This window comes from Narcine bancroftii, chromosome 2 (assembly GCF_036971445.1).
Source record: "Narcine bancroftii isolate sNarBan1 chromosome 2, sNarBan1.hap1, whole genome shotgun sequence".
Lineage (NCBI taxonomy): Eukaryota > Metazoa > Chordata > Chondrichthyes > Torpediniformes > Narcinidae > Narcine > Narcine bancroftii.
The window spans coordinates 282,997,018-283,023,928 of record NC_091470.1 but is presented as its reverse complement, the minus strand read 5'-3'; the positions used below and the strand labels follow the sequence as shown (position 1 = coordinate 283,023,928).

At 37.8% G+C, this 26,911-nt stretch overlaps 1 protein-coding gene across 2 annotated transcripts in view; it reads left to right on the top strand.

The window, feature by feature from the left end:
- LOC138752701 (putative leucine-rich repeat-containing protein DDB_G0290503) overlaps positions 1 to 26,043 on the top strand; it is a 287,373-nt gene extending 261,330 nt beyond the window's left edge. Inside the window, exons 16-19 of one of the 2 annotated variants that reach the window (XM_069915411.1) lie at positions 7,356 to 7,465; positions 13,696 to 13,770; positions 25,221 to 25,312; positions 25,740 to 26,043. In XM_069915411.1, the coding sequence (XP_069771512.1) occupies positions 7,356 to 7,465; positions 13,696 to 13,770; positions 25,221 to 25,296 (261 nt within the window). In that variant the 3' untranslated portion in view covers positions 25,297 to 25,312; positions 25,740 to 26,043. Of the gene's footprint in view, positions 1 to 7,355; positions 7,466 to 13,695; positions 13,771 to 25,220; positions 25,313 to 25,739 lie in introns of those variants that run through there. The other variant, XM_069915412.1, reaches the window with a different exon arrangement.
- The last annotated feature ends 868 nt before the right edge of the window (positions 26,044 to 26,911 follow it).

Genomic DNA, 26,911 nt, shown 5'->3' with positions numbered 1-26,911 from the left:
TGACTGCACTTCAGAGTGACCATTTGAAATTGGACTTATTTTCTTTAATTTGCCAATTGTTTATAATCAAATATAAATCCCACAATATGAATGATATTTATCTGTTCATTCAGTCATAACTAGGACTGCACGTTTGAGATTAGTTGGATTGTTGACTCTTGAAGATAAAGCCCATTCCACATTGCTTGACTCCGCACCTCAATCCTTGCTCCAAGATGTGAGAGAGAAAGTCCTCCCAGAACTAGAACAACCAGGCAACATGAAACTAAATACAGAGTGCTGGTCAAGATTCTTGAGATTGCCCAGTCAAGTGTTCTCGAGAGTGGCATAACTTTTGTAGTTATCTTCTACGTGCTGTGTAATCCAGTCATAATGTGGACAGAGCTTCTGTTAGTGAACACAAATGAAATGCGCTAAAGCAGCAGAAAAAGCAGGAGGATGAGAAGCAGCAGAAAAAGCAAGAGGATGAGAGGTGTGTAAGATTATGAGGGGCATAAAAAGAATGGTCAGCCAGCACCTTTATTCCCAGGGTACCAATGGTCAATACCAGATGATATCTGTTTAAGGTGAGTGTAGGAAAGTTTTGGGGAAATGTAGGTTTTTTAGGCACCAAGTAATGGGGATAGATGAAATCCACTGCCAAGGGTAGTGGTGGAGGCTGAAACAATAGGAGCATTAAAATGACTCTTAGACACTCACATAGTTGTAAGTGTAATCAGGGATTATGACCTGTGAGAGAGGGAAGGATTAGATTGATCATGGAGTAGGTTTTATAGGTTGGCATAATATTGAGGGCCAAGTGGCCTGTACTGTGCTGTACCATTCCGTGTTCTAAAATACGAAAACTGCAAAAAAGAGTATTTCCTGAGAAATGCTTTAACTTCACGTTGCTACCTGAAATTCAATCGACTTCTCCATTCAATCAACTCGACATCCAAAGTGTCCTTCATTCCTTCACCCTGTATTATATCAAATTGGAATAAACCTGGTCCTCCAGACCTGGCATTAATTTAAACTGGAATTATGTTTTTATAGACATCATGGGATCAAGAGCCAATTCCTGTACTGTATTGTTTTATGAAACTTATTACTGCATCTTTAACAGAATCATATGTGCAGATGGTTCACTTATAATTAGAACACATAGAGGAAGCATAAATCCTTATGTAATTGCTTTTTACTTGTCCATAATTTCCAAGTGTTGTGTTTGGGAAGTATCAAGTTCTGTGGGTTCACACAGAGAGACAAGTCAGGACACATGTTTTAAAATCATTAGTAATTTTATTGAATATACGGATGAAATATAGGGATGATGTCAAAATATATTTAATTGCTCTACTACGAAATAACTAAATCAACATAAACTATAATGGTGCAAGTAGCCACATTGGGCACAAGGAATTCCAATACCAGAGGCTGCTTACCGTCCCATACTCAGCTGCATATGTACACACTTTACAAATAGGGACTTTCAAACACACTCCTGAGTCCCTGTACCAATGGGGTTGTGGCTCTCTGCAAGCACTGATCCATTGCAGTACTACAGCTCAACTAAGTGTAGTGCACACCTTACCCATGACTTCTCCAACAATGTCCACAATAGTGACCTGGCATGAAGCGACATCTGGGACTTGGACTAAGAGGGAGAGAGTAAGTTATGCATTGATGCGAATACTGTTTTGAGCTAGGCATCTGGCCAATGATGACATTGCTAGTCAGTTCGAGCACGAGTTGGAGGAGACAGCAACCAGAGCTCAGGGAGTGTTTCAGAGGATGAGGAGCAAGGTGAGAGTGAGGAGGAAGGTAAGGTCATAAATTCAGTTCCTTACTGGGGCTCAGGCCTAGTCAGTTCAAGTAGCAAATCGGAGGAGGTGGCGACCAGAGCTCGGGCAATGTTTCGGAGGAGGAGGAGTGAGACGACAGTGACAGGTTCATTGGTCAAGGGCCAATAAAAGGAGGGTAAGGCAAAGGAGCAGTCAGCAAGTAGCGGCCAGCAAGTAGCGGCCCAGTGAGTGAGTGGCTCAGTATGGGACGGTAAAGGAGTGAGCCTTCGAGGCTTCGGTTCAAGAAGCTTCGGCGAGCAGAGGCTAAGGTTGAGCATATCTGGATTAAGATAAGACTATATTTGTCACATATATTTCTCTTTGTAAGGTGAGGGGGAGATAGAATGGATGTGTGTGTGAATAGTTACCTGTTCTCAGGGTCAGATCTGGAGTCTTCTAGCCTCCCAGACATCCACATCTGCACTAGGTGTACTGAGCCGCAGCATCTCTGGGACCATGTTAGGGAACTGGAACTGCAGCTCGATGACTTTGGTCTGGTCAGGGAGAGTGAGGCCATCATAGATAGAAGTTATTGCCAGGTAGTCACACCATGCCCACGGGAAGAGGGAAAGGGAAGAGACAGGTACAAGAGAGGGCCCCTGTGCCTCAAGCCCTCAACAATCAGTACTCCTCCTTAAGTACTGTTGGGGGGGACAGTCAGGCCGGGGAAGGTACAAGGCCAGCCTCTGTAGCCCAGAAGGGAAAAGGAGGGCAATAGTTATGGGGGACTCAGTGGTCAGGAGGACAGATAGGGGATTCTGTGGACTCAATAAAGGAAACCGGATGGTGGTTTGCCTCCCTAGTGCCAGGGTCTGGGATGTAACTTCCAATGTCCATGACATCATAAGGGGGGAGGGTAATGAGCCAGAGGTCATGGTACATATTAGCATCAACGACATAGGGAGGAAGAGTGAAGTGGTCCTAATAAATGAATATAGGGAGTTAGGTATTGAGCCAAAAAAGAAGGACCGCAAAGGGGATAATTTCTGCATTACTTCCTATGCCATGCAACAGGGAGGGAAAGAATAGTATCAGGTGGAGGATAAATGCATGGGTAAGGATTCAAGTTCTTGGATCACTGGGACCTTTTTTTGGAGGAGGTGGGACCTGTTCTGAATGGATGGGTTGCATCTGAATCCCAAGGAGACCAGGATCCTGGCAGAGGCATTTGCTAGGGTGACTAAGATGGCTTTAAACTAGTATGGTTGGGAGAAGGGGTCGATATAAAGGAGAACAGCAAAGAGAAGGTTTGTTCACAAATTTGTAGACAAAGTTTTGGTGTGGAAAGACAGGTGATTGAGAAGGAAAAGGATCAGTGCCGTGATGGAGGGGGGATGATGGTAATAAATAATAGAGTTGTCCTTAAAGATGGGGACAAGCAGATGTGGGAAATCTCTGAAATGCATTTACTTTAATGCTAGGTGTATTGTAAGGAAGATGGATGAGATGAAGATGTGGATAATATGACGTGGTGGCGATTAGTGAGACGTGGTTGCAGGAGGGATGTGGCTGACAGCTAAATATTCTGGGATTTCACTGCTTTAGGTGTGATAGAATTGGAGGGGTGGGGGCATTGCTTGTCAGGGAAAATATCACAGCGGTGCTGATCAGAAATAGATTGGGGGGCTCATCAAGGGAGACAATATGGGTGGAATTTAAAAAATGGAAAAGAAGAAGTTACAATTATAGGGGTGTAATATAGACCACCTAGTGGGGAGCGAGAAATAGAGGAGCAAACGTGTAAGGAAATAGCTGAGATTTGTAATAAGCACAAGGTTGTGTTAATGGGGGATTTTAATCTTCCTGCCACCAGGATGCCATTCCTGCTTGTGTTCCCTTTATATGGGTGCCACATACAGTATGCCTGTATGTGATAGCCAGGAGGAGTCAGGACTGAATTCTGGCCAAATTAATTATTTTTAAATAAAAGCTCCTGAAGTACCCACCCCATGAGGAATTATGGGGAGGACTGGAGGAATGCTGTCATTACCAAGTGGTTACAAAATATATACAATTATTTCTGCCTGTGGATTATCTGCAACATTGTAATTAGAGGCTGATACTACAAATTCCTGAGAGTGTGCTGAAAGATGTTAGTGAAGAGTAAATACGACAGCTTAGGGTCAATTAAAAAGGTCCAGTACAAAGGCTGTAATTAAAAGTGGCATGACAAATGTTGTGAACATTGTTAAGCTGGAATTTCCTGTGAGAAAGGGTTCATAGCAACAGCTTTTGCTGTCTGCTGAAAATTTTTCTGCACAGTTCATGGCAACAGCTCCAGCTGCTAAAACAAACTGATGCAGATGACTGGAAGACCATGAAAATCATTTAGAGGAATCGTAGCAGTCTGTTCTGTTGAAGTGGAATTTGTCCTCTCACAGCAAGAAAAAGAACAGTTTGAATGTTAGTCTTCTCCTTTGGGCTGGGGGAAGGCAGGGGGATTTGGGAGAGCTCAAAAGATTAGTCAGGAGCCACCTCTGGTGGGGGAGGTCCAAAGGGGAGGCTGGTCCAGTTGGATATGAACAGTGCCTGGAAAGCTCCACCCCCATGAGGTTTCCCCCTCCAATGCTCTCTCCAGAGAGCATACGTGTCTCTGTGAGTCACTGGCAGGGTGACATCACCGAACTTCACCTCAGCATTACAAACTTGAGTGGATGCTCCTCACTCCATGTCCTCTGATCCCTCCAGGAGGGTAATGGCTTCCCACTGTTTTTACATTTGCCAGTCCCTGAGGTGCAAGACCATCCCTCCAAGTTGGGATGTACTGTGGTGACTAAATAGCCCACCAAGGGACCAATCGCTGACTTGGTGGGGGAGGGTGTGCGGTCCCATAGCTTAGTAGTGGCATGGCTAGTTGTTCACTCAGCCATTGGTGGTATATGTCTCCTAGCCAGGTTAACTCCTTGGTGGAATAGTCCTGGGACTCTGTAATTTCACAGTGCTGCATGCATGCCCACCTGAGATCCCCCCATCTTTGGATACCTTTGTGTTTTGGAGGGTCGGCGGGGTGCCCTCATGGCAGGTCTGGGACCGTGTGATCATGTCGGTCTTACAAAGGCTCAGGCACACAAGGGGAGGATGTGAGTTGAAGGACTCAGTTTCCTCATGGTCATCACTGTCCATCCACACATACCTATTCCCCAGCCACTTGATGATCTCCTTCCTCCTGCTGGATAATGGGTCAGACTTTTCCTGGGACAAGCTGCCAGGCAGACAAGCAAGCTGCTTGTAGCTGCTGCTTTTCAATCAGCTTGGAACCTGCATCTGTGACTTTCATTTCTAGGTTTGTCGCTCGCACATGGGCAGTATACACTGCCTCCTACAGTGCCCAACAGTAATGTTGCAGGGATTCATTCTCCCTATCTTTTTGGGCACCCTATTGGCCTAATTCTCCTGCAATTTCATGTTGGTGTCTCAGGAGAGAACCATAAGCCAAAGGGCTCCTCTGTGACTCCCCTTGGTCGCTGGAAATCCCAATTTCTCAAGGTGGGATGCCACATGGAACCCTATCATTTCTCTGTGAGGGTCTAACCAGTCGATCCAGTTTGACTGGTATGGCATGTCTTGCCAGCCATGTGCCAAACAACTGAACCCCTGCTGGTCAGTCCAGCCACAGATCTTATATTCTGACCCTGGAGTTCTTTTGCTAGCTGTGGGTCACCTCCTGCTACCCCCATTGGTCAGCAGGTATGCAATAAAGCATACACCTGACAGGGCACCCACATACTCATTCATTAGCGTAATCTCCCACATGGTTAGTACTCCACATGTATCCAGCTGAAACTCTTTGAACCCTGCACACAGCGTCAATTGTTGTGTTTGGGAAGTATCAGGTTTGGTGAGTTCACAGAGAGATGAGTCTGGATGTAAGTGTTACAATTAAAAGACATTTTATTGAACGCACGATTGACAATGGGAAGACATCAAATGATACTTAATAACTACTACTAAATATCTATACAGAGATTCACATCGGACACATGTTGGGCTCTAATACTAGTGGCTGTCTATCTTCTACGCAGTACAAAAGTTATAACGGTGTAAGTAAGCATATCGGGCACAAGGGTCTCCAATGCCAGTGGCTGCTTACCCTTCCACACTTTCCTGCATGTGTATACACCACAGACAGGGACTTTCAAACACACTCCCAATTCCCTGTACCAACGGGTGTACAGCTCTCTGCAAGCACTGATCTATTGCAGTACTAGGGCTCAACTAAGAGTAGTGCACAACTTATCTGTCACTCCTCTAGTGATATCCACAGTAGCAACCTGGCATGGAGCAATGGCTGGGACTTGTCAAAGAGAAAGAAATGTGGTATGCATCAATGTTTATACTGTTCTGAGCTGGGTCTCTAGCCAAAGATAACACTGAGTCATTTAAATGAACCAATGTTAAGGTGTGTATTAATGGATGGCTAGAGTCTATCCTTGATTAGCAGGTGATGCGACTTCAGATGAAGTTTCAGACAGGTAAGAGACATGGTCCTCTGCAATCCACATATAACACCAAGGATGGACAGTTACCATATTAAACTCTTTATCTCTATCCAAGGTGGGTATGATGGGCAAGGTACCTAGGTCCAGGGCGGGGTGGGGGGGGGGGGTGGGGGGGGAATCTGACTCCACCTTGATCTAGCATTCTATATAATACACACTAAGAAAGTCTATTATAGACTTTCATTGAGGGTATTGATCTTATAATAATAATTTTCATGGTACTGCTGAGAAAAAATAAATTTACTTTATTAAGAGTGTTCGTGATTTACATATCAGTTAAATCAGAACCAAAAACCTGACTTCAACCTACCCAAAAACATAGTTTTGGCTCAGAGAGACCAGCATTGAAAATATTCAGCTCCAATGACTACCATAGTAGATCGTTTTTGAACACCTACACATAGACCATAGATATTGTAGAACCAGTTAATTTTTATGAGCTTAAAGCATGTTTTGACTGCTAAACTACCAATTATTACATTAATCAAGTACAATTTGACATCTTAATGGCTGTTTATGGTTGAATTGTTTATTCTTTGTCACCTTACATTATTGCAATGAGGAGAAAGAGTTCAATGATCAATCTATTAATACTTTGGACAGGTCAAAAAAATATGAACCAAAATTAAGTGAAATGGGCAGTGCAGCTCTGGAGTGCAAAAAAAAACTGCTGGAGGAAATCAGGGTCAAGGCTTAATGAAGACTTCTGACCAGAAAGGTCGGCCATTATTTTTCTCCCATTAATGCTGCTTGATCACTGGGTTCCTCGAGTAGAGTGCATCTGCAGTCCCTTACGTGTCTTCTGAACACCAAAGCCATTATTTCATATGCTATATTTTTGTGAAAAACTTTAATCACACTAGAATCAGATTATTCAAGGTGAAATATTGCAGGCAGGTTTTAGAAAAATCTTGGAAATTGGTGAAGAACTGAACCTTTATATGAAGGGAAATTTTTAGAAGCAGTACAAGAAACTTCTTGAGTTGGAAATTTAAAAGACTTCTCTCCCTCTTTGATCGGTCTGCCTTCACAGCTGGAAGCTCAGACACAAGCTTTGGAAGCTGCACAAAATGACAACATTCGGCTCCAAGAAGAAAGTGAGTTAATGGTTTTGAGTGTAAAACAGTGGATCACAAAACAAGGGTGAGGAAAATTTAATGTTTCTCGTTAATGGAACCGTATAGCACAGAAGAGGGCCATTTGAAAAAATGATCTCTTGACATAAGAATATATTTATCCCCTCATGTATCTCCCATACAACAAAATCATAACTTTGAGTTGAAATCCATAACACCTGATTTTTTTTTTTGTTTGCTGAAATCTATCAAATGTCAGATTTTAAATCATCAATTGACCAGGAATAAATTGTCATTTAAGGAAGAATGTTCCAGATATGTAATGACCAGTACTGCCCTTCAAATCACATAGCCTGTCAATTCCAAACTTTACCCATTTAGAAAATAGTCAATTCTATCTGTTAATAGGAAAAAAATAACAAGTTTGCATTTTCCAACTCTGAAATCCATCAGCTGTAGTTATGCCCATTTATTTAATCTAAATTATCTCTTTGTGAATTTACTGGTTCTATTTAATTAGCCTACAGTACATTTGCATCATCAGCCTTTTGCCACGTATAATAACCTCCTCATACTCTGGCATTATGTGGACGTACATGTGCCACTCACAGAGCTCTCCCCATTTGATTTACCCATTAGCAGTCCTACCTGCCTGATCCCATGTTTTTTTAAGAGGAAATGGAAGCTCTCCCAGCTGTCCTGATCAACAACAGTTCAACGAACATCATCCAAAATATGTCTTATTCTCATGACTGCTATTTGTGGGACAAAGATATTCACAAAATTAGTTGCCATTTATGTCTCCGAAACAATACAGACCACACTAAAAATAAAAGGATATGAGAGATCACTATACAAAAACAAATACTTAATTACCAGCAGTAAAAATAAAATAATGAGGAAAAAGCAGGTAATTTACAGAGAATAAAAAAAAGTATAACAGGGTCACCATGACTAATATGATAATGCTTTTCCTGGTGAAATATTCCATTCTATTACAAAAGTGACACTTCCATTACGGAAAAAGCATTTGAGAAATAGAAGTATGAGAAGGCCATTCAGCCCATCAAATCTACTCTGCCATTTAATAAGATCATGCCTGATTTGCCCGTGATCCACCAACCTGCCTTTTCCCTCTAATCCTTAGTTCCCCAACTTTGCAAAAATCTCTGTCTGCATTTTAAGTATATTCATTAAGGCAACCTGAGCAGAGAATTTCACCGATTTATCTCTCTCAGGGAAAAGCAGTGCCTCCTTGTCTCCGTCCTAAACTGACTTCCTCAAATCTTGAGTCTTTGTCTTCAGGAATGTGGCAATGTCATCTCTAGGTCCATACCATGGACAAGTAAGTTCCTGACAGTGTGACTAAGAAAATTGAGTTAGGCCCAGTAATGCACCAAAAGTTAAATTGGGAAGCTGTATGAGGAAGATTAATGCTTACTAGTAATGATTTATTGCACCCACGTTTTACTGCTTAAATCCATATTTATGCCAAGATTTTTTTTAATGAAATTTTCTAAACAAATAAATACAAAACAAATTCTGATCATGAGTTTAAAAAAATAAATGTTTTTATTCATCTGAAACAAATGTCATTTATATTGCACATTTCATTTAAATGCTAGAGTGAAAAGAGCTAAATTCCGAGCAGATAAATTGGGGGTGAAAGATCCTTTTAGCAGAAGCATTAAAACGTAGGAAGTAAGTTTTGACAAGATGATTCCAAGGTTATTTGTGTTATTTCCACTCCCCAGCTCCAAGTCCTCAACTTTCTAGGTGATTACTTTTCAAGTGATCTTCCAAATACAATACCCTTTGCATGTGTTGAGAGTTTATCACTTCATCATTCTTTCCAGAAATTAGTTCCAGAGCCCTGCTACTTTTTGGTGAAATATTTTCCTCAGCTCTTCTTTTTGTACCTTCCAGGTCGATGTCCCCTGGTTACAGACCTCTTCTCCAAGAAAAATAGGGCATTTTTGTTTATAACTTTAAATACCTCAATGGTATCCCTCATCAGCCTTGCCACAACCACTCATGACTGTAATTTTTCTGAAGCTCTATCCTAGTAGGTCTACTAATGCCATACATTTTTCTTGCAATATGTCATAGTCATAGAGTTTAACAACACGGAAACTGGTCCTTTGGGCTAATGCTGACCATGCTAGTCCCATTTGCCTTCATTCAGTTCATATCCATTTCCTGTCTACATATCTGTCTAAATGTCTTTTGAACATTACAGTTGTCCCTGCTTTTGAACTTCCTCTGGGAGCTCATTCCATATTCCCACCACCCTCAGGTTCCTTTTAAATCTTCCTCCTCTCACCTTAAACCTAAGCCTTCTTATTTGCAGATTCCCCCACCCTGGAAAGAAGGCAATGACTAGTTATTTACCTTTTCGTTGCCCTTCATGATGAGGTTTAGTCTCAGTCTGAGCCTATCTAGTCTCTCCTTATAATTCAAGTCTACCAGTCTGTTAACATTCCTGTGAAATCATTTCTGCATCTTTACCGGCTTAATGATATCTTTCCTGTAGCTGGGTAACCAAAACTGGGCAGAATACTTCAAGTACAATCACATCAAGATCTTGTACAGTTGTAACAAGCCGCAACCAATTCTGCCAAATGCCTGCTTCACACTCTATCAACCTGAATTGCCACTTGCGTGGAACTATGCACCTGTATCCTTGCTTGTCTTTGTTTTACAACACTCCCAAGGACCCTATTATTCATTATGCAAGTCCTGCCCTAATTTAAGCCATCACAGTTCACAACCTCACATCATCCAAGTGAAACTCCACCTTCCAGATTCATCCATATCCTGTTGTAATTGTTGACAACCTTTTTCACAGTCCTCTATGCCACCAATTTTGGTGTCATCTTCAAATTTGCTAACTATATCAAATGCATGAACAACCAAATGATTAGTATAGATGACAAACAACAATGGACCTAGCATTGATCCTTATTGATGAAAGGCTTCCAAACAGAGTAACAACATTCCATTACCACCCTGTCTTTTACCATACAAGCCAATTGGCCTGTATCCCATGCAATCTGACCTTCCAGATCAGTGCACCAAGGAGGACCTTGTCAAAGGCCAATGTAAAATCCATGTAGGTAATATCTGCTGTACTGCCTTCATCAATATTTTTGGTCATCTCTTCAAAAAAACTGAAGCAAATTCATGCAATATGAATTCCCACACACAAAACCATGCTGAAATCTGTTATCAGTCCTTGCTTTTCCAAATGGTGATAGGTCCTCTGTCACAGAATCTTTTCCAATAACTTACCCATGACTGACATTAAGCTCACCAGGCTTGTCCTTACAGCTTCTTTTTTTTAAAATAAAAGCACAATATTTGCCACCTTTGGTCTTTCAGCACCTCACCCATGCTCAACAATGATGCATATGTCTCTCCAAATATTTGTCTTGCTTAGCTCCCCATGATTTATATGTATCTACCTTTATGCATTTTAAGATCTCCAACACCACCTCTTCTGTAACTTCAACTCTCTTCAAGAAGTTGCTGTTTACTTCCCCATACTCCCTCAGCTCCATGTCTTTACCACAGTAAATGCAGGTGAGAAATACTCATTTCAACCTCACCCATTTTCTGTGGCTCTGCACAATAGATGGCCTTGTTGATTATTAATGGTGCCAGGGAGGCAATTGTTGGAGAGGGAGTCATGGAGGGAGTGGTCCCTATGAAAGGCATAGAGGGGAAGATATGTCTGATAGTGGGATCATGATGAAAGTGTCAGACATTTTGGAGGATAATGTGTTGGATGTGGAGGCTGATGGGGTGGTAAGTGAGGACAAGGGGAATCCTGTGTTTGTTGCATCTGGGGGCAGAGGGGGTGAGAGCAGATGAGCCAGAAATGGAGGAGATATGGGTAAGGGGTGAGTTGATGGTGGTGGATGAGAAGCTACATTTGAGGAAGAAGACGGACATTTTGGAAGATCTGGACTGGAAGACCTCATCTTGAGAACAGATACAGCAGAGACAGAGAAATTGACAGAAGGGAATAGACTCCTTACAGGGGACAAGGAGTGAGGAAGTGTACTCAAGGTAGCTGTGGGAGCTGGTGGGTTTGTAGATTATGCCTGTCGAGACTTTGTCTCAAGAGACAAAGAGATTGAGAAAAGGGAGAGTGTTGCTAGAGATGAACCAAGTAAATTTGAGGTTGGGGTGGAAGTTGGCCGCCAAGTGAATAAAGTTGATGATCTCATCGCAGGTGCATGAGGCAGCCCTGATTATAGACATGAATATAATGGAGGAAGATTTGAGGGGAATTGCCTGTGTAGGCTTTCAGCATGGATGTTTCCATAAAGCCCACAAACAAGTAGATGTGGCTTGGACCCATGCAGGTACCCATGGCTACTCCTTTGATTTGGAGGAAGTGAGATGAGTTAAAGAAGAAATTGTTTAAGGACAGGTTCTCCCAGGCAGAGGAGGATGGTGGTAGAAGGTGACTGGTCAGTCTCTGGTCCAGAAAGAAGCGGTGCTGTAAGAGCATCTGTGTGAGGTATGTTGATACAAAGGAATTGGACATCCATTGTGAAGATGAGGCGGTCCAGTTTGGGGAATCTGAAATCATTGAAGAGATGAATGCCATGTGAGGAATTATAGATGTAGGTGGGGAGGAATTGAACCAGGGAAGAAAAAATAGAGTCAAGGTAAGACTACTCAGATGGTTGGGTTTATATATGGTTGGGTTTATATATGTTGGTTGGTATATGTTTATTTTGTATAAATTTTACATATGTGTAATGAAATTGAAATAATCCTGCTATTACAACCCTGTTATACCTACAATGATGTCCTAGTGACTATTGGAGGACTGTAAAACAATCCATCAACCCTTTCATATACTTCTTATTTCTTATTTTTAAGCTCCACCCATATAACTTTACTGGATGATCCCCAAAGAATATCCTCTCTCAGTTCTGCCCAGACCTCACCTGTAGCAACTGTACCCCAGAACTTTGAGATGACAGTCCTGACCCTCTCTTAACCACTTTTCTACTGTGGCTACAGTATCCCAGTCACTTGTACCGAATCATGCACTGAATTCATCCTCTACTTGCAGTTACCAGAATTGTGCACAGTGCCTTAGTTGTGGTCTAACTAGTTTAATGTACATATTGAGATTGACATTTCTGCTCTGAGGATATATATCAGCTCATAAAAGCAATGATCCCATTTGCCTTCTTCACTAATTACATCCATTTCTGTTACCTGTGGACATATAAAACAAGATCCCTCTTAGTATTTTGCATTTTATCATGTTGTGTCCTGTTTATCCTTGGTAAAAGTCTAACTTCACACTTTTTTATTGAATTCCGTTTGCCATTTTTGTATCCAACCAACATTTAGATTATGGAATTGTGGAATTACCATCATGTATATGCCAAATCCCCCAGCTGAATTCCATCTTATTTTATTTTGAATAAAAATGTTTATCTGCATATCCTCTTTGCATCTTTTAAGCAACATTTTAAATCTGCATCCTCTGGCCTTTAAACAATCTGTTAATTGGAATACCTTTCCTTCATTTACACTCCCTAAATCTCTTGTGATTCTTCACACCTCTCTCAAATCTCCTCTTTACTCTCTTCCGGCAGCACAAACCTCTCATCCTATCCATAAATTTCTTGTTTTGGAACATAGACTTCCTGACTAATGCTGTCCATAATTAAAGTACATCATTCATATGTAATGAATATGTAATATCCTTCAATAATAGAAAACATTAGGGGGAACATCTTCAAGCAGAGGGTGATGGCAGTGTGAAATGAACTGCCACCTGAATTGGTAAATGAAGATTCAATTTTAACATTGAAGATAAATTTGCACAGGTACATGGATGGGTGAGGTATGGAGGGCTATGGTGTGGGTGCAGGTCAGTGGGACTAGGCAGAAGAATAGCACAGAATAGAAGAGCCAAAGGATTTGAAAATTAAGGAGGGAGAATCTGCCATTAAAGGGAGATGGTGGGAAAGGGAAAACACAATGTAGCATTTAAAGGACTTTTGGATAGGTACCTGAATAGGAAAGGTTGAGCAGAATTATGTACATAAAGCAAACAAATGAGACTAGTGTGAGTCAACAAACTGGTCACCGTGGACAAATTGAGCTGGGAGACCTTTGTTTGTCCAGTATAATCCTATGCTTTTATCACTACTCTTACTTGAGACAAAGATAGAATAGAAACAATATTATCTGATTAATTTAATTCAGCAGTTTATCCTTTAGAAAAGATACTGTAATGATATGCTTTTTTTCTCTCTTTAGGATTGCAAATGATACTCTGGGCAGAAAAATCCAAGAACAAAAGCAGTTGGTCTCACGCTTAGCTGGAGATAAAGTGTAAGGAATCAAGTATTTCTGCATTTAATTAATACTGTAATGAAAGAAGCAGTTTATCTTGTTTTATGTTTTATTAAACATTTTATTTAAAAATTTCAAATATGTATTAGTATCCATATGCAGAAAATGTCAATCATATATTCAAATTAATTATACATGCTACAAACTATACCTCAATAAACCCCACCAACCCCCTCCCCCAATAATAATCCCCAAAATAAAAGAGAAAAGTTAGAAAAAACAAACAAACCTGGTTTCCAAAATATTATTACCATTTACAAAACTTTGCCTTCAATATCATCCTTTTTTGTATATTTTATTGAATATTCCACACAGTAACTATAATTTTTATAATATTACAATATCAAAAAAAGAACAAATTGATTGCATACATGATGGTTTTCACCCCACCCCAAAATCTTTCCCTCCCACCCAACCACCCCCCTCAGAAAAACAATATACAAATTGAAAAAATAAAACTTTATAGGTATAAAAAGAAAAGAAGAATGAAAAAGAGAAAGAAAAGAAATCTTTGGATTGCAGACAGCAATGTCATCCAGTACAACTCATTTGTTCTAACATAAGCATACAGTGGAGAATACAGGACTAGAAGGATATCATTACAAATTTAATCCAATTATTTGAGTGAACGGGCACCAAATTTGTAAAAACAGAGTATTTATTACCTAAATTATAAGTAATTATTTTCTAAAGGAACACATCTTTGAATTTCAGCATGCCACCTTGGCATAGTTAAAGATGTATCTGATTTCCAAGTAATTGCAATACATTTTCTTGCTAATGATAATTCAGCAAATTTAAATTGATAGTATAAATTTAGAACTTGTACCTTCAATATTTCCTAATAAAAATAAATTAGGACTTATAGCAGAAGACCAATTTCTGTAACTTGTTCCAGAAAGTTACGTAAAGCTGCCCAAAAAGGTCTCACATTGGGACAAAAACATGTTGAATGTATAATAGATCCTACATTTTCACCACACCTAAAACATTGGTCTGATAAATATAATTTCAATCGATTCAACTTCTGTGGTGTAGATATAATTGATGTAAATATTGTATTGAACTAATCTATATCCTACATTGATAGTATTAGTCATACACTCCCTACATAAATTTTCTCACATTTGTTGATCCGTTATAATATTCAAATCTGTTTCCCCTCTCTGTCTACACCTATGTAATCCTAATTTAAGAGTTCATGCTTGTACCAATGACTATATCAAAGAAGTAAATTTTTCAACAATTTCACTCTTGATAAGAAGTTCTACCTCAGTAGAACTAAACAGAAACATGTTGGTCCAAGCTTATCCCTCAAATATGCTCTTAAGTGAAGATAGCTAAAAAGAGTATTATGTGGTATAGCATATTTATTTCTCAGTTGCTCAAATGTCATTAATTGACCTCTTTCATAACAATCTTCATGATTTACAATCTCTTTACGACACCATATATTCAATAAATGGGTATCTCTTGAAAAAAACTAAAAGAGTTTAGTATCATAATACCATGATTTATTTTATTCCAAACATTAATCAAATGTTTCAATAATGGTGTCTCTTTATCGGCAACCAGCAATTTTGATTCTTATATATATAAATTCTTCTGCTTTCTTCTCTCCTATTTTATTTAGTTCTATATTAACCCATGCTGATTTTTTATTTTCAAAAAAAGCAAGAAATCTCATCTGTGCCACCCAATAATAATTTATAAAATTAGCCAGCTGTTAGCTCCCAATTTGTATTTCCACGTTAACTTTCCCATAGAAACTCTTGCCATTTTACCTTTCCAAAGAAATTTCCTTATTTGTTTATTTAATTCTTGAAAAGATTTTTGAGATATTGATATTGGCAACTTCTGAAAAAGCTATTGTATCCATGGAGCTTTATTCAAATCACCCTTCCAACTAAAGTTATAGGTTGATTTATCCATTTTTTTCAAATCTTCCTCAATCTTTTTAAGCAAATAATTCAATTTATATAAATTCTAAATATTCCTAAACGTTTAATCCCTTCTTTTGGCCATTTAAACTGCATATCCTTCTGCCATTGAGTATAATTACCTTCTGTCAATGGCATAATTTCACTTTTATCCCAATTTATTTTATAACCCAAAACATTTCCATATTCTTCCAATTGGGCATACAGTCTTCATAAAGATGACTTAGGGTCAGTGAAATATATTAAAGCATTATCTGAAAATTAACTAATGTTATGTTCCTCCTCACCCACCCTAAAGTCCTTAATTTGTAAATCAGAGCAAATTATTGAGAAAGTGGTTCTATAGCTAAAATAAATAAGGCTGATGATAAAGGACAACCTTGTCTACTTGTTAATTTAAATGGGATCGACTCTTGTCCATGTGTTTCTACATTAGCTTTAGGGCTATTATATAATGTTCTAATCCAATTTTTTAAAATTTGATTCAAATATGAACTTTTCTAAAACCATAAACAAAATATCCCACTCTATCAAATGTGTTTTCTGCATTTAAAGCCAGGCAACATTCAAATCACCCTTTTTTTTTGCACTAAAAGAATTATACTAAGCAGTCCAGCTACATTTTCAGAAGATTGACTTTTTTTAAACAAATCCTATCTCATCCATGTTAATTAATTTAGGTAACAAGTTATTCATTCTATTAGCCAAAATATTTTGTATTTTATAATCCACTTTTAATAATGAGATAGGTCTATAAGATAAAAGTTTTAGGGAGTCTCTATCATTTTTAGGAATCACAATAATTATTGCAATCTAGAATGATTCTGGAATGGTGTGACTTTATTTTTTTAATTATATGTTATTTTTTCCAATGGAATACATTTATTAATTTCCATGTACCATTGCTGAACTCTTAGGCTCTCTTCTGATTTCCAAGTTGACATTATACATTATTTTGCTACAGCTAAGGCTATCATAGAAAATCTTTTTTGCGCTTCATCCAGTTTGAGGCCTAATTCCTTTACTTCTTATATTACTTAGAAGAAAGATCTCTGGATTTTTTGGTATGTTGCTTTTTGTGATTTAAATTAATACCTGATTTAGATCTTTTCAAAATTTTTTCACTTTCTCATGTGTCGTAATTGCATGTACTGTTGTTCCCGTTTCCTTCTTACAGAGAAAATATCTATCTGATACTGTTGGGTCCCATTTATTTAACTTTTGGGGCATGATATCTAGCCTGTGTAACCAATTATATTGTATCATGCGTAACCTCCTTACATGGAACACAACAAAGATGGCCTACCGTGGACCTCCACCTCCTAAAATTATAGAATGAGAAGAAGACAAAATGAACTGACCCAGTGTGTAAAAGTAGATGACACAATTTTCTTGTTTATTTTCATTGTGTGATGACATTGTTTAATGGGTTTATTGTATTGTATATGTTGAACATTTAATGGGTTAGAGGGGTGGGAAGGAGGGAGGGAAAGGAGGGGGGAGGGGAGAAAATGACACTGCATTTATTCAAGAGGGAAATGTTTGTGTGTATTTTGATTAATATGGTTCATAGTGTGAAAAATTTAAAAAAAATTTAAAAAAGAATGATTCTGGAAGAGTAGAGGTTTGTGACACCTAGTCTAATACTTGCATAAATATAGGAATTAGTAAATCCTTAAATTCTTTATAAAATTCAGATGGAAAGCCATCCTCTCTTAGAGATTTATTACTTTGTAAAGAGCTCATTGCTTCTCTTACTTCTGCCTCAGTAAATAGAGCATTAAGTTCTGTTTGTTCTTCTAAACTTAGCCAAGGCAATAAATAATTATTTATTTTAGCTATATCTCCTAAAGACTCCAAAGTATATTTCACATAGAAATTTCTAAAGGATTCATTTATTTCTTAAAGTTTATATGTAATTACATTAGTATCTTTTTTAATTGCATTAATTATTCTCAGAGTCTATTCTGCTTTTAATTGCCAAGCTAATACTTTATGGGATTTCTCACCCAATTCATAGTATGTTTGATTCATTCTAATAGCTTTCTCAGTTCTATGTTTGTAGTGTATTATAATTAAACTTTTTTTTTTATTAATCATTTGTCTACATTTATCTTCAGAAACACTGAAGTTCCTTTTCCAAAATTATAATTTATTTTTCTAATTGATCTACTTGTCTTATGTAATCCTTTTCAATTTTAAATGTGAAACCTATAATTTGACCTCGTAGATATGCCTTTAAAGCATCCCATATAATAAATTTATCATTTACCAAGTCTGAATGTGGTTTTGAACAAAATCTCAAAAATCTTTCCTTTTTAACAATAAAAAATTTAATCTCCATCTATATATCGACTTTTCCTTATCAGACATTTCCATAGTTATTAACAAAGGCGAATGGTCAGATAAAATACTCAGTTTGTAGTCTGCTTCAAAAATCCTATTTTGTATTTGAGCTGAAACCAAAAATAAATCAATTCTAGAATAAGTCAAACCTTCTAGAATAAAATGAATAATCTTTCTCTCTAGGGTGATTCTTCTCCATACATCAATTAAATTCAAATCTCTTATCAATCCCAATGTATCTTTAGCAGCTTTTGTTCTCATCATTACTTGAGTGGACCTATCCAACAATAGGTCTAAGCAAAAATTGAAATCCCCTCCTATTAAAATATTTTCATGTGCCTCTGCTAAATTTAAAAAGGTATCCTCAGTAAGTTTCTCATAGTCAACATTTGGAGCATACAGATTCATAAATGTCCAAATTTCTGAAAATATTTGAAAATGTCCCATTATATATCTGCCTGCAGGATCTGTAATAATATTTTGAAATTTAATGGGAAGGTTCTTTTTAATCAAAATTGCCACCCCTCTTGCTTTAGAATTAAATTAATATGATATTACATATCCCACCCAATCCCGTTTTAATTTCTTATGTTTTTTTTCAGTTACATGTGTTTCTTGAAGAAAAACTATATCAACTCCCACTTTCTTAATAAATGTTAGCATTATTTTTCTTCTTATTTCCTGTTTAGCCCATTAGCATAAAAAATTTACAAACTTAATCTCCTTATTCATCTAAGTCAAATATTTATCAATCCTTGACCCTCACCTTGTCCTCTCCCCTAAATCCAACAAAAATCTATGTATCTGGTCGCATCCCTTCTAGAAATCCGAAAAAAGAAAAAGACAAAAATACAAAAAAATATGTTTGCAAGTTCACACCTATAATAATATAAGAAAAATCCCTCCAAGTCAGTGTTGTCTACTACAACACTAAATCCCTCCATTTTTACAGGTTGTGAACAAGGTCAAAAATGCACATATAATCCCGCAGAAATCAACACCTCCCACTCCTCCCAAATCCCTTGGTGCACTCAATATATAAGCTTTAATCACTTAGTTAATAGAAACTAATCAATTCATTAAAATAGAAACTTGGAAATAAAAGAAAATAAGAAAGAATATTTTTTAAATTTCTTCCATCCCAATTATGAAATTAAAGTAAAAGGAAAAAGAATAGTTCATTACAACAAGTCTGTAGTAGTTACTAAAGGTTGAGCATCTGGAATACTCTGAGCTTATTCTTCCGCTTAAGCAAAATTTGTAAAAAATCTGTTGTCTCAGAAAAATAATCTTCAGAGTCACAAAATATCAAAGGACATATTTGTAACCTTTATTGTAGAGAATTTTATTAGCTGAACTAAATTCATTCCTTCTTCTCAGCAAATCTTCACTCAAATCAGGGTAAAATAATATATTATCCCCTTCCCATAACAAAGGACCTTGTCGTTCCTTCGCTCCTTTCACAACAAGACTTAGAACTTTATCTATACATTTTCTTGCAACTGCTGATGCAATTTTCCTAAATCCCTTTTGGAAAAATTTAAATTTCAATTTTTGTCTTAACACCAAAAATGTGCCCAATATAAAAAGCATTGCATATTGCTGAATAATGTTGCCTGTAGGAGATGTGATGTTATGGTATTTTTATAAGATATTGGTGAGGCTAAATTTGGAGCATTGTGTACATTTTTGGTCATCTAACTACAGGAAAGATATCAATAAGAGAGAAAAAGTGCAGAGAAGATTTACTAGGATGTTACTCAGACTTCAGGAACTGAGTTACAGAGAAGGGTTAAACAAGTTAGAACTTTATTCCCTGGAGTGTAGAAGAATAAGGGGAGATTTGATAGAGGTACAGCATTTAAAATTATGAAGGGGATAGACACAGTAAATATAGATGGGCTTTTTTCCACTGAGGGTAGGTGAGATACAAACCAGAGGACATGGGTTAAGAGTGAAAGGAGAATGTGAGGGGGAACTTCTTCACACAGAGAGTGATGTGAGTGTGGAATGAGCTGCCTGCTGAGATGGTAAATGCAGGCTCAATTTTAACATTTGAGAAGAATTTTGACAGGTAAATGGATGGGAGAAGTATGGAGGGCTATGGACAGGGTGCAGGTCAGTGGGACTAGGCAAAATAAATGGTTCAGCACAGGCTAGAAAGGCCGAAGAGACCTGTTTCTGTGCTGTAGTGTTCTATGGTTTTATAAGGTCTTAAAAATAGGAAGTGAACTCATCAGACTGCAGGCTGTACTCAGGAACTAAGGGCCAGATCTGCCAATAAATGGCATACTGAATGCACTCCCTCTGGAATGCTCTGTTTCTTCCGACATGTTCTCAGGCACAAGTTCCCAAGGTTCCCAGCTGGTCAGCAAGGACTACACCATGCAAGGTTATTCTGACATAGGTGACCAGCTTCTCTCCTGGATACTGAAATAACTGGCAAATTCTCATCCCCAGTTCTCCGGCTCTGTAGGACAAATAAATCCACGAGCCCTACATTTGTTACCACTTATGGGAATTTATCTATCTATAGCCATTACGGGGGTCTGACTCATGGATGAATTTATTATTCTGCGATGATCTATCTTTACTTGACTGTACATTTACAATCATTTGACCAAATAATTGTCACTACAATTATTAATATATTCTCTCTATATTCCAAGCTCAACCTTTCAAACTCAAGGTCATCTTGATGATCAATCCACAAACTTCTTTTGGTGACTGATTACATTACATCTAACCAACAGTCTTAAAACCAGCAAATAAATCAAGTTAATTAACTTAATCCTGCATACTCACTGCCATCTCAGTGGTCAATCTGCTGACGATCTAATGATGTACGAATATCTTCGAGTGACAGATCAGAGCTTCCCTTCTCAACTGCATAGTTAAGACCTGTTCTTTTGAAGCAAAACTCTTTTGTCTATCATGTGTAGCCTCCACAGATTCTCTTTGTTCTACTTGACTGTACTGCAGGTACTTGAATGCAGCTCAAGTAGGTGACCTTAATGCTCTTCTCAAATCTCCAGACCATTTGTCTTGTCCCTGAAGAACCAAGAATTCAGCTTGCATTACCTTATCATGCCTATCCATCAATTTTACATTTGTCTGAGTGCAATTCGATAGATAAATTTGCATGATAAATTCATCAAATAATTCTTCTTATCTTTCACTTATGTAATCCCTACCTTTGATTGTACCATTTTTTCTTCTGCTTGTTTGATCCAAATTCATGAATTGGTCAAGTAATTCTGGTTGATATTTGGTGATTATCATCAAAGATATTTTGAAAAAAAATATTCTGGGATTATCAATGTTTCATATTAGAGATGATGAATGGGCTTTATTTCGACAATGATCTAAGTAGTAATGTTTCCAGAGGATTTTGGAGCCAATTCCAGAATTATTCAGTTAAACCATAAAATAAATAATTGCTTTACAGTTTCTTCATTGCAACTATTTTGTTGCTTACAGTTCCAAGTCTGGATATAAGTTATATATAACAATGAAATATCATGAATGGGCTTTATTTCAAGAATGATCTCAGAGGTAATGTTTCCAAAGGATTTTGAGACTAATTCCAGATTACTTCTCTTTGTATTTGACAGCCTTGTAGACACCCCAAATGCAGGGTTTAAGAGAAAGGAAATAAACTTCAATACTATCATTTCCTTTGGCCAACAACTTGCTTAAAAAAAATCATCATAAAATACTTCTGATTCCTGATGGAATTTAGTCATATTTAATATGATACAACTTTCTTTGCAGTACCTGCTCTCTTTTGAGATTAACTTGTACTTACTGCAGGTTTGGTCATCATTTAAACCAATCACTCCCCCAGGCTTTAACCTCTAGCCATGACCCTGTTTCATCTTGATAAACATAGCTTATTCAACTTTGTATCATGAAGGAGGAAATAGCAGAGGCTCTGGCAGTAATTTTCCAAATGTCATTAGATATGGGGATAGTGCCGGAGGATTGGCGCATTGCGCATATGGTTCCGTTATTTAAAAAGGGTTCAAGGAGGAAGCCGGGCAACTATCAGCCTGTAAGTTTGACATCTGTGGTAGGTAAATTAATGGAGAAAATTCTTAGAGATAGTACTTATAAACATCTGGATAGACAGGGTCTGATCAGGAGCACTCAACATGGATTTGTGGGAGGAAGGTCATGTTTGACCAATCTGATTGAATTTTTTGAAGAGGTGACTAGGAATGTGGATGAGGGTAGCGCAGTGGATGTTGTCTATATGGACTTCAGTAAGGCCTTCGATAAGGTACCACATGGAAGGTTAGTTAGGAAGGTGCAGTCTTTAGGTATAACTTTTAAGATAGTCAAATAGATTGAACATTGGCTGAAAGGGAGAGGCCAGAGAGTGGTAGTGGATAATTGTCTGTCAGGTTGGAGGCCGGTGACCAGTGGTGTGCCTCAAGGATCTGTATTGGGCCCATTGTTGTTCGTTATATACATTAATGATCTAGATGATGGGGTGGTGAATTGGATTAGTAAATATGCAGAGGATACTAAGATAGGTGGAATAGTGGATAATGAAGAAGGTTTTCAAGGATTGCAGAGGGATTTGGGCTTCTTAGAAAAGTGGGCTGAAAACTGGCAGATGGAATTTAATGCTGATAAGTGTGAGGTGCTTCATTTTGGTAAGAAGAATCAGAATAGGACATACGTGGTAAATGGGAGAGCATTGAGGAATACAGAAGAGCAGAAAGATTTAGGAGTAATGGTACATCATTCCCTGAAGGTAGAAACTCACGTGAATAGGGTGGTGAAGAAGTCTTTTAGTATGCTGGCCTTTATCAATCATTGCATGGAATATAGGAGTTGGGAGGTGATGTTGAGATTGTATAAGACGTTGGTGCGGCCTAATTTGGAGTTCTGTGTGCAGTTCTGGTCGCCTAATTCTAGGAAGGATATAAACAGAGTGGAGAGAGTGCAGAGAAGGTTTACCAGAATGTTACCTGGGTTTAAGCATCTAGAGTATAGGGAGAGATTGGACAGATTAGGTCTTTATTCTTTGGAGCGTAGAAGGTTGAGAGGGGATTTGATAGAAGTATTTAAGATTATGAAAGGGATAGACAGAGTGGATGTGGATAGACTATTTCCGTTAAGAGGAGGAAAGATTAAAACAAGAGGACATGAGTTAAGAATTAAGGGGCAGAGGTTTAGAGGTAACATGAGGGGGAACTTCTTTACTCAGAGAGTGGTAGCCGTGTGGAATGATCTTCCGGGAGAAATAGTGGCGGCAGAGTCAATTGTATTATTTAAGAAAAGGTTGGACAGGTATATGGATGAGAAGAAGATGGAGGGTTATGGGCATTGTGCAGGGAGGTGGGACTAGAAAGGGGTGTTTGGTTCGGTGCAGACTAGAAGGGCCTAATGGCCTGTTTCCGTGCTGTAATTGTTATGTTATGTTATGTTATGAAGAGACAGTCAGGCAAATAAATATTTAGATGGTTTGATCAGGAATTGGATTTTTTTTGCAGAAGCTTGAGCTAAAAGTCAGATGGATTTCATTAGAAAGCTCAAGGCTTGTGATCTGGGAAGTGGACAATGGAAAGGCCAGGGTTGGGATTAGGAGAGTCAGAACTGAGTTGACATTTGGCATCACTAGAAAGAATTACCTTGGGAATTGCGATGCGAGGTTTTCCTTTAAGTAAGAACAAAATAGTCCAGTAGCATTTTGCAGACCTGTTTCTGCCAGAACAGCAGTGTTAGATGGAGCTATTTGCTTGAATTTATCATGCAATAATGAGCACAAATGGGGGATTTGAAAGAAAAATCACGAGAATTGTGAAACTTTACAATCTTTTTCATTGGAATTTTACTGAGCAACAACATGAAAATTTCCCCAATATGGAGGATTGTTTTTAGCAGTGAATGCAAGCATTAACTGATCTTAGACACAGGTGATATTGGCCCCTATCTAATGTCTTCTACCAATCTGAAGCAGATGGTACAAGACTGGTGTGTTAGCTGTACTATGATCAATGATCATATCATGTTAAGGGCATTTTAGGGGATGCTATTCAATTTTCACCAGTGTTTTACTTTAGGCTATATTTTTTTCCTCATCGTCAATTATTATTAGCCTGAACACCTCAGGTGACATATTTCCCACAGGTGCAACTACTGGATTGGATCACTCTCCATAAACTATAGCCCTAACACATGCTTTGTAATCTCCAATGTTTATGGACTTTTGTATGTATAATTAATCAAAGTTAGGTGAGTTTTTTTATAGAAGCAAATAAAAGACATTTTACTACCTGAAGAGCCAAGAAATACTTTCTTCACTAATGTTAACAACTCTGTTGTCCTTTGGCATTATAACAGCTGCATCCTCTTGCTGAATGTAATTTACTGGAAGTCCTCACCAGTTTTGAGATTGTTTTTGCATCTTAATTTCTTATTTCTGTTCTTTATCTTGGGTTATATTTATTCATAAGATCTTTCTAGTTTTTCAATTTTATTTGATAGAATCTTCCACAAACGTATGGAACTAAGCATACATTTTGATACCAACGGCATGGTTAGCTAGCAGCACAGAGCTATTGCAATGCAGCGACCCGGGCTAGAATCCACTGCTGTCTGTAAGAAGTTTGTATGTTCTTGCCATGTCTGTATGGGTTTTCTCCAGTTTTCTCCCACCCTTCAAAATGTAAAGGGGTTGAAGGTTAATTGGGTGTATTTGGAAAGTACAGGCTCATGGGGTGGAAGGGTCTCTTACCGTGCTGTATATCTAAATATAAAGAAAACAGCTACAAATATTAAAGAAAACTTCTCTGATGCCACAATTGCTCCTCATCAGATTCTAGATTTAAATGCAGTTCACAAATCACTCTGTTCAAACTGCAGTCTGTGTTTATGCTCTACACTAATATTGAGTAGTTGTCTTGAAATTATTCCTTCTTTATTATTGTCCGCCGCCTCTCAACTTATATGTTTGCATTTGTGACTGATGGAAATGTCAGGAAGAATGATTTTGGTATTTGAGATGACTCCCTCAGATTTCATTCAAAGGTTCAAATGCAATGTAATTTGATGGTTTCAGTCAGGCTCCTATTAAATCTTTGTGATGCAGCCATTCTTAAATGATTAGAATGTCAAAATATTGTTTCACAGTTATTTACAAGAAACCACTGAAACTTTGAATCAAGAATTGAAGAAGGTGAGAACTGAGTTGGAAGAAAACAATTGAAGGAGAACAAATGAAGGTAAGTGCAGTATACAGTATTTTCATTAAAGTAATCTTTCTTTTCATCATCTATTGAGACCCAAATGTGTTTTCAGAATTTAGTAGTTAATATTATCCAATGTGCACTTTTCTTAATTTGTTCTTTTAATTTGATAGAATCGGTCCTCATAATTCCAAAATTAAACTTGTGAGTTGCTAGCATTTCCAGTGCTTTATTTCTTTTCTTAGGAATAAATGTAATCATTGCTTAATGAATTCTAGTTAAAAGATGCAAATTGTAAAAGAAAATCAATTTTTATTGTTTTAGCAAAGAGTTATGTTTGAGAAATAAAATATTACTGCAATTTGGTAATTAGTATTTTTTGTTTCCCTCATGTAAACAGCGCTCTTTCAAACTATGGTGGCCTGAATATTCAATGCATATTTGCTTTTGTTCTACTTAATAGGAATTACAGTGTCATTCTGCCAGTCAACAAATCAATTCAGACATTATCTGGAAGATCAAGAGTAGGGACTTACATCATACCTGCACTGAAATATCTTCTGCTTTATTTTGATGTTCATTTTTTAAAATATTATTGGCAATTTCACTGCACTCACAGTGCTTTAGCCAAGCTTCTCTGTTGCAGGAACCACAAAACATGAACCAAGTCATCAATGTTTTAACATTTCTAATAAGTAATTGTTGCAATAGATTTTAATGAAATTCAAACACCGGAAAAAGTTACATTCTTTTCTTATGATTTAAAGTGGATCTACTGTACAATGATAAAAAAAAAAAAATGTGCTAAAACTTACGGTATTGTAACGCCTATATTTCAATTAATTTTTGGTTTTCACATCCTATGCAAAGGTAGACAGACTGTTAGATAAGGTAGACAGCCCAGTGCTTTTTTCCCAGGGCCTGAGTAATAAAACACCAGAGGACATCTGTACAAAATGAAGGGAGGAAAGTTTAAGGAAGACATCATGGGTACGTTTTATTACACAGCCAATTGTGGGTGCCTGGAATGGCTTGCCAGGGGTGGAGTGGAGGCTGGACATTAGGGGCATTTAAGAAACTCTTGGACAGGCACATGGATGAAAGAAAACTTAAGGGTTATAAGGAAGGGAGGGTTTAGTGTTTGTTTTGGTAGGAATATATAGGGCAACACAACATTGAGGGCCAAAGGGCCTGTTCTGTGCTGTACTATGTTCTATGTCTAAAAATAACCATTACGAGACATACAGTGCCCTCCATAGTGTTTGGGACAAAACACTTTTTTTTCTTTATTTTCCCCTGTACCCAGTTTTAAATTTGTAATCAAACAATTCACATGTAATTAAAGTGCACATTCCAGATAATGTTCAAGGTTATTTTTATACCTTGGGTTTGACCATGTGGAAATTACACTACTTTTTATACATAGTCCCCTCATTTCAGGGCACCATAATGTTTGGGATGTTTGCCTTCACAGGTTGGTGAGTACTCAAGTAAATTTAGTTGCTTCATTTAATCATGTTTGGAGTCTGTAGTCGCCATTTTCAACATGAGGACCAGATTCGTGCCAATCAAAGAAGAAATTTAGAGGCTGAAAAACAAGAATACAACAAAATTAACAGTTTGGAACATTATTAA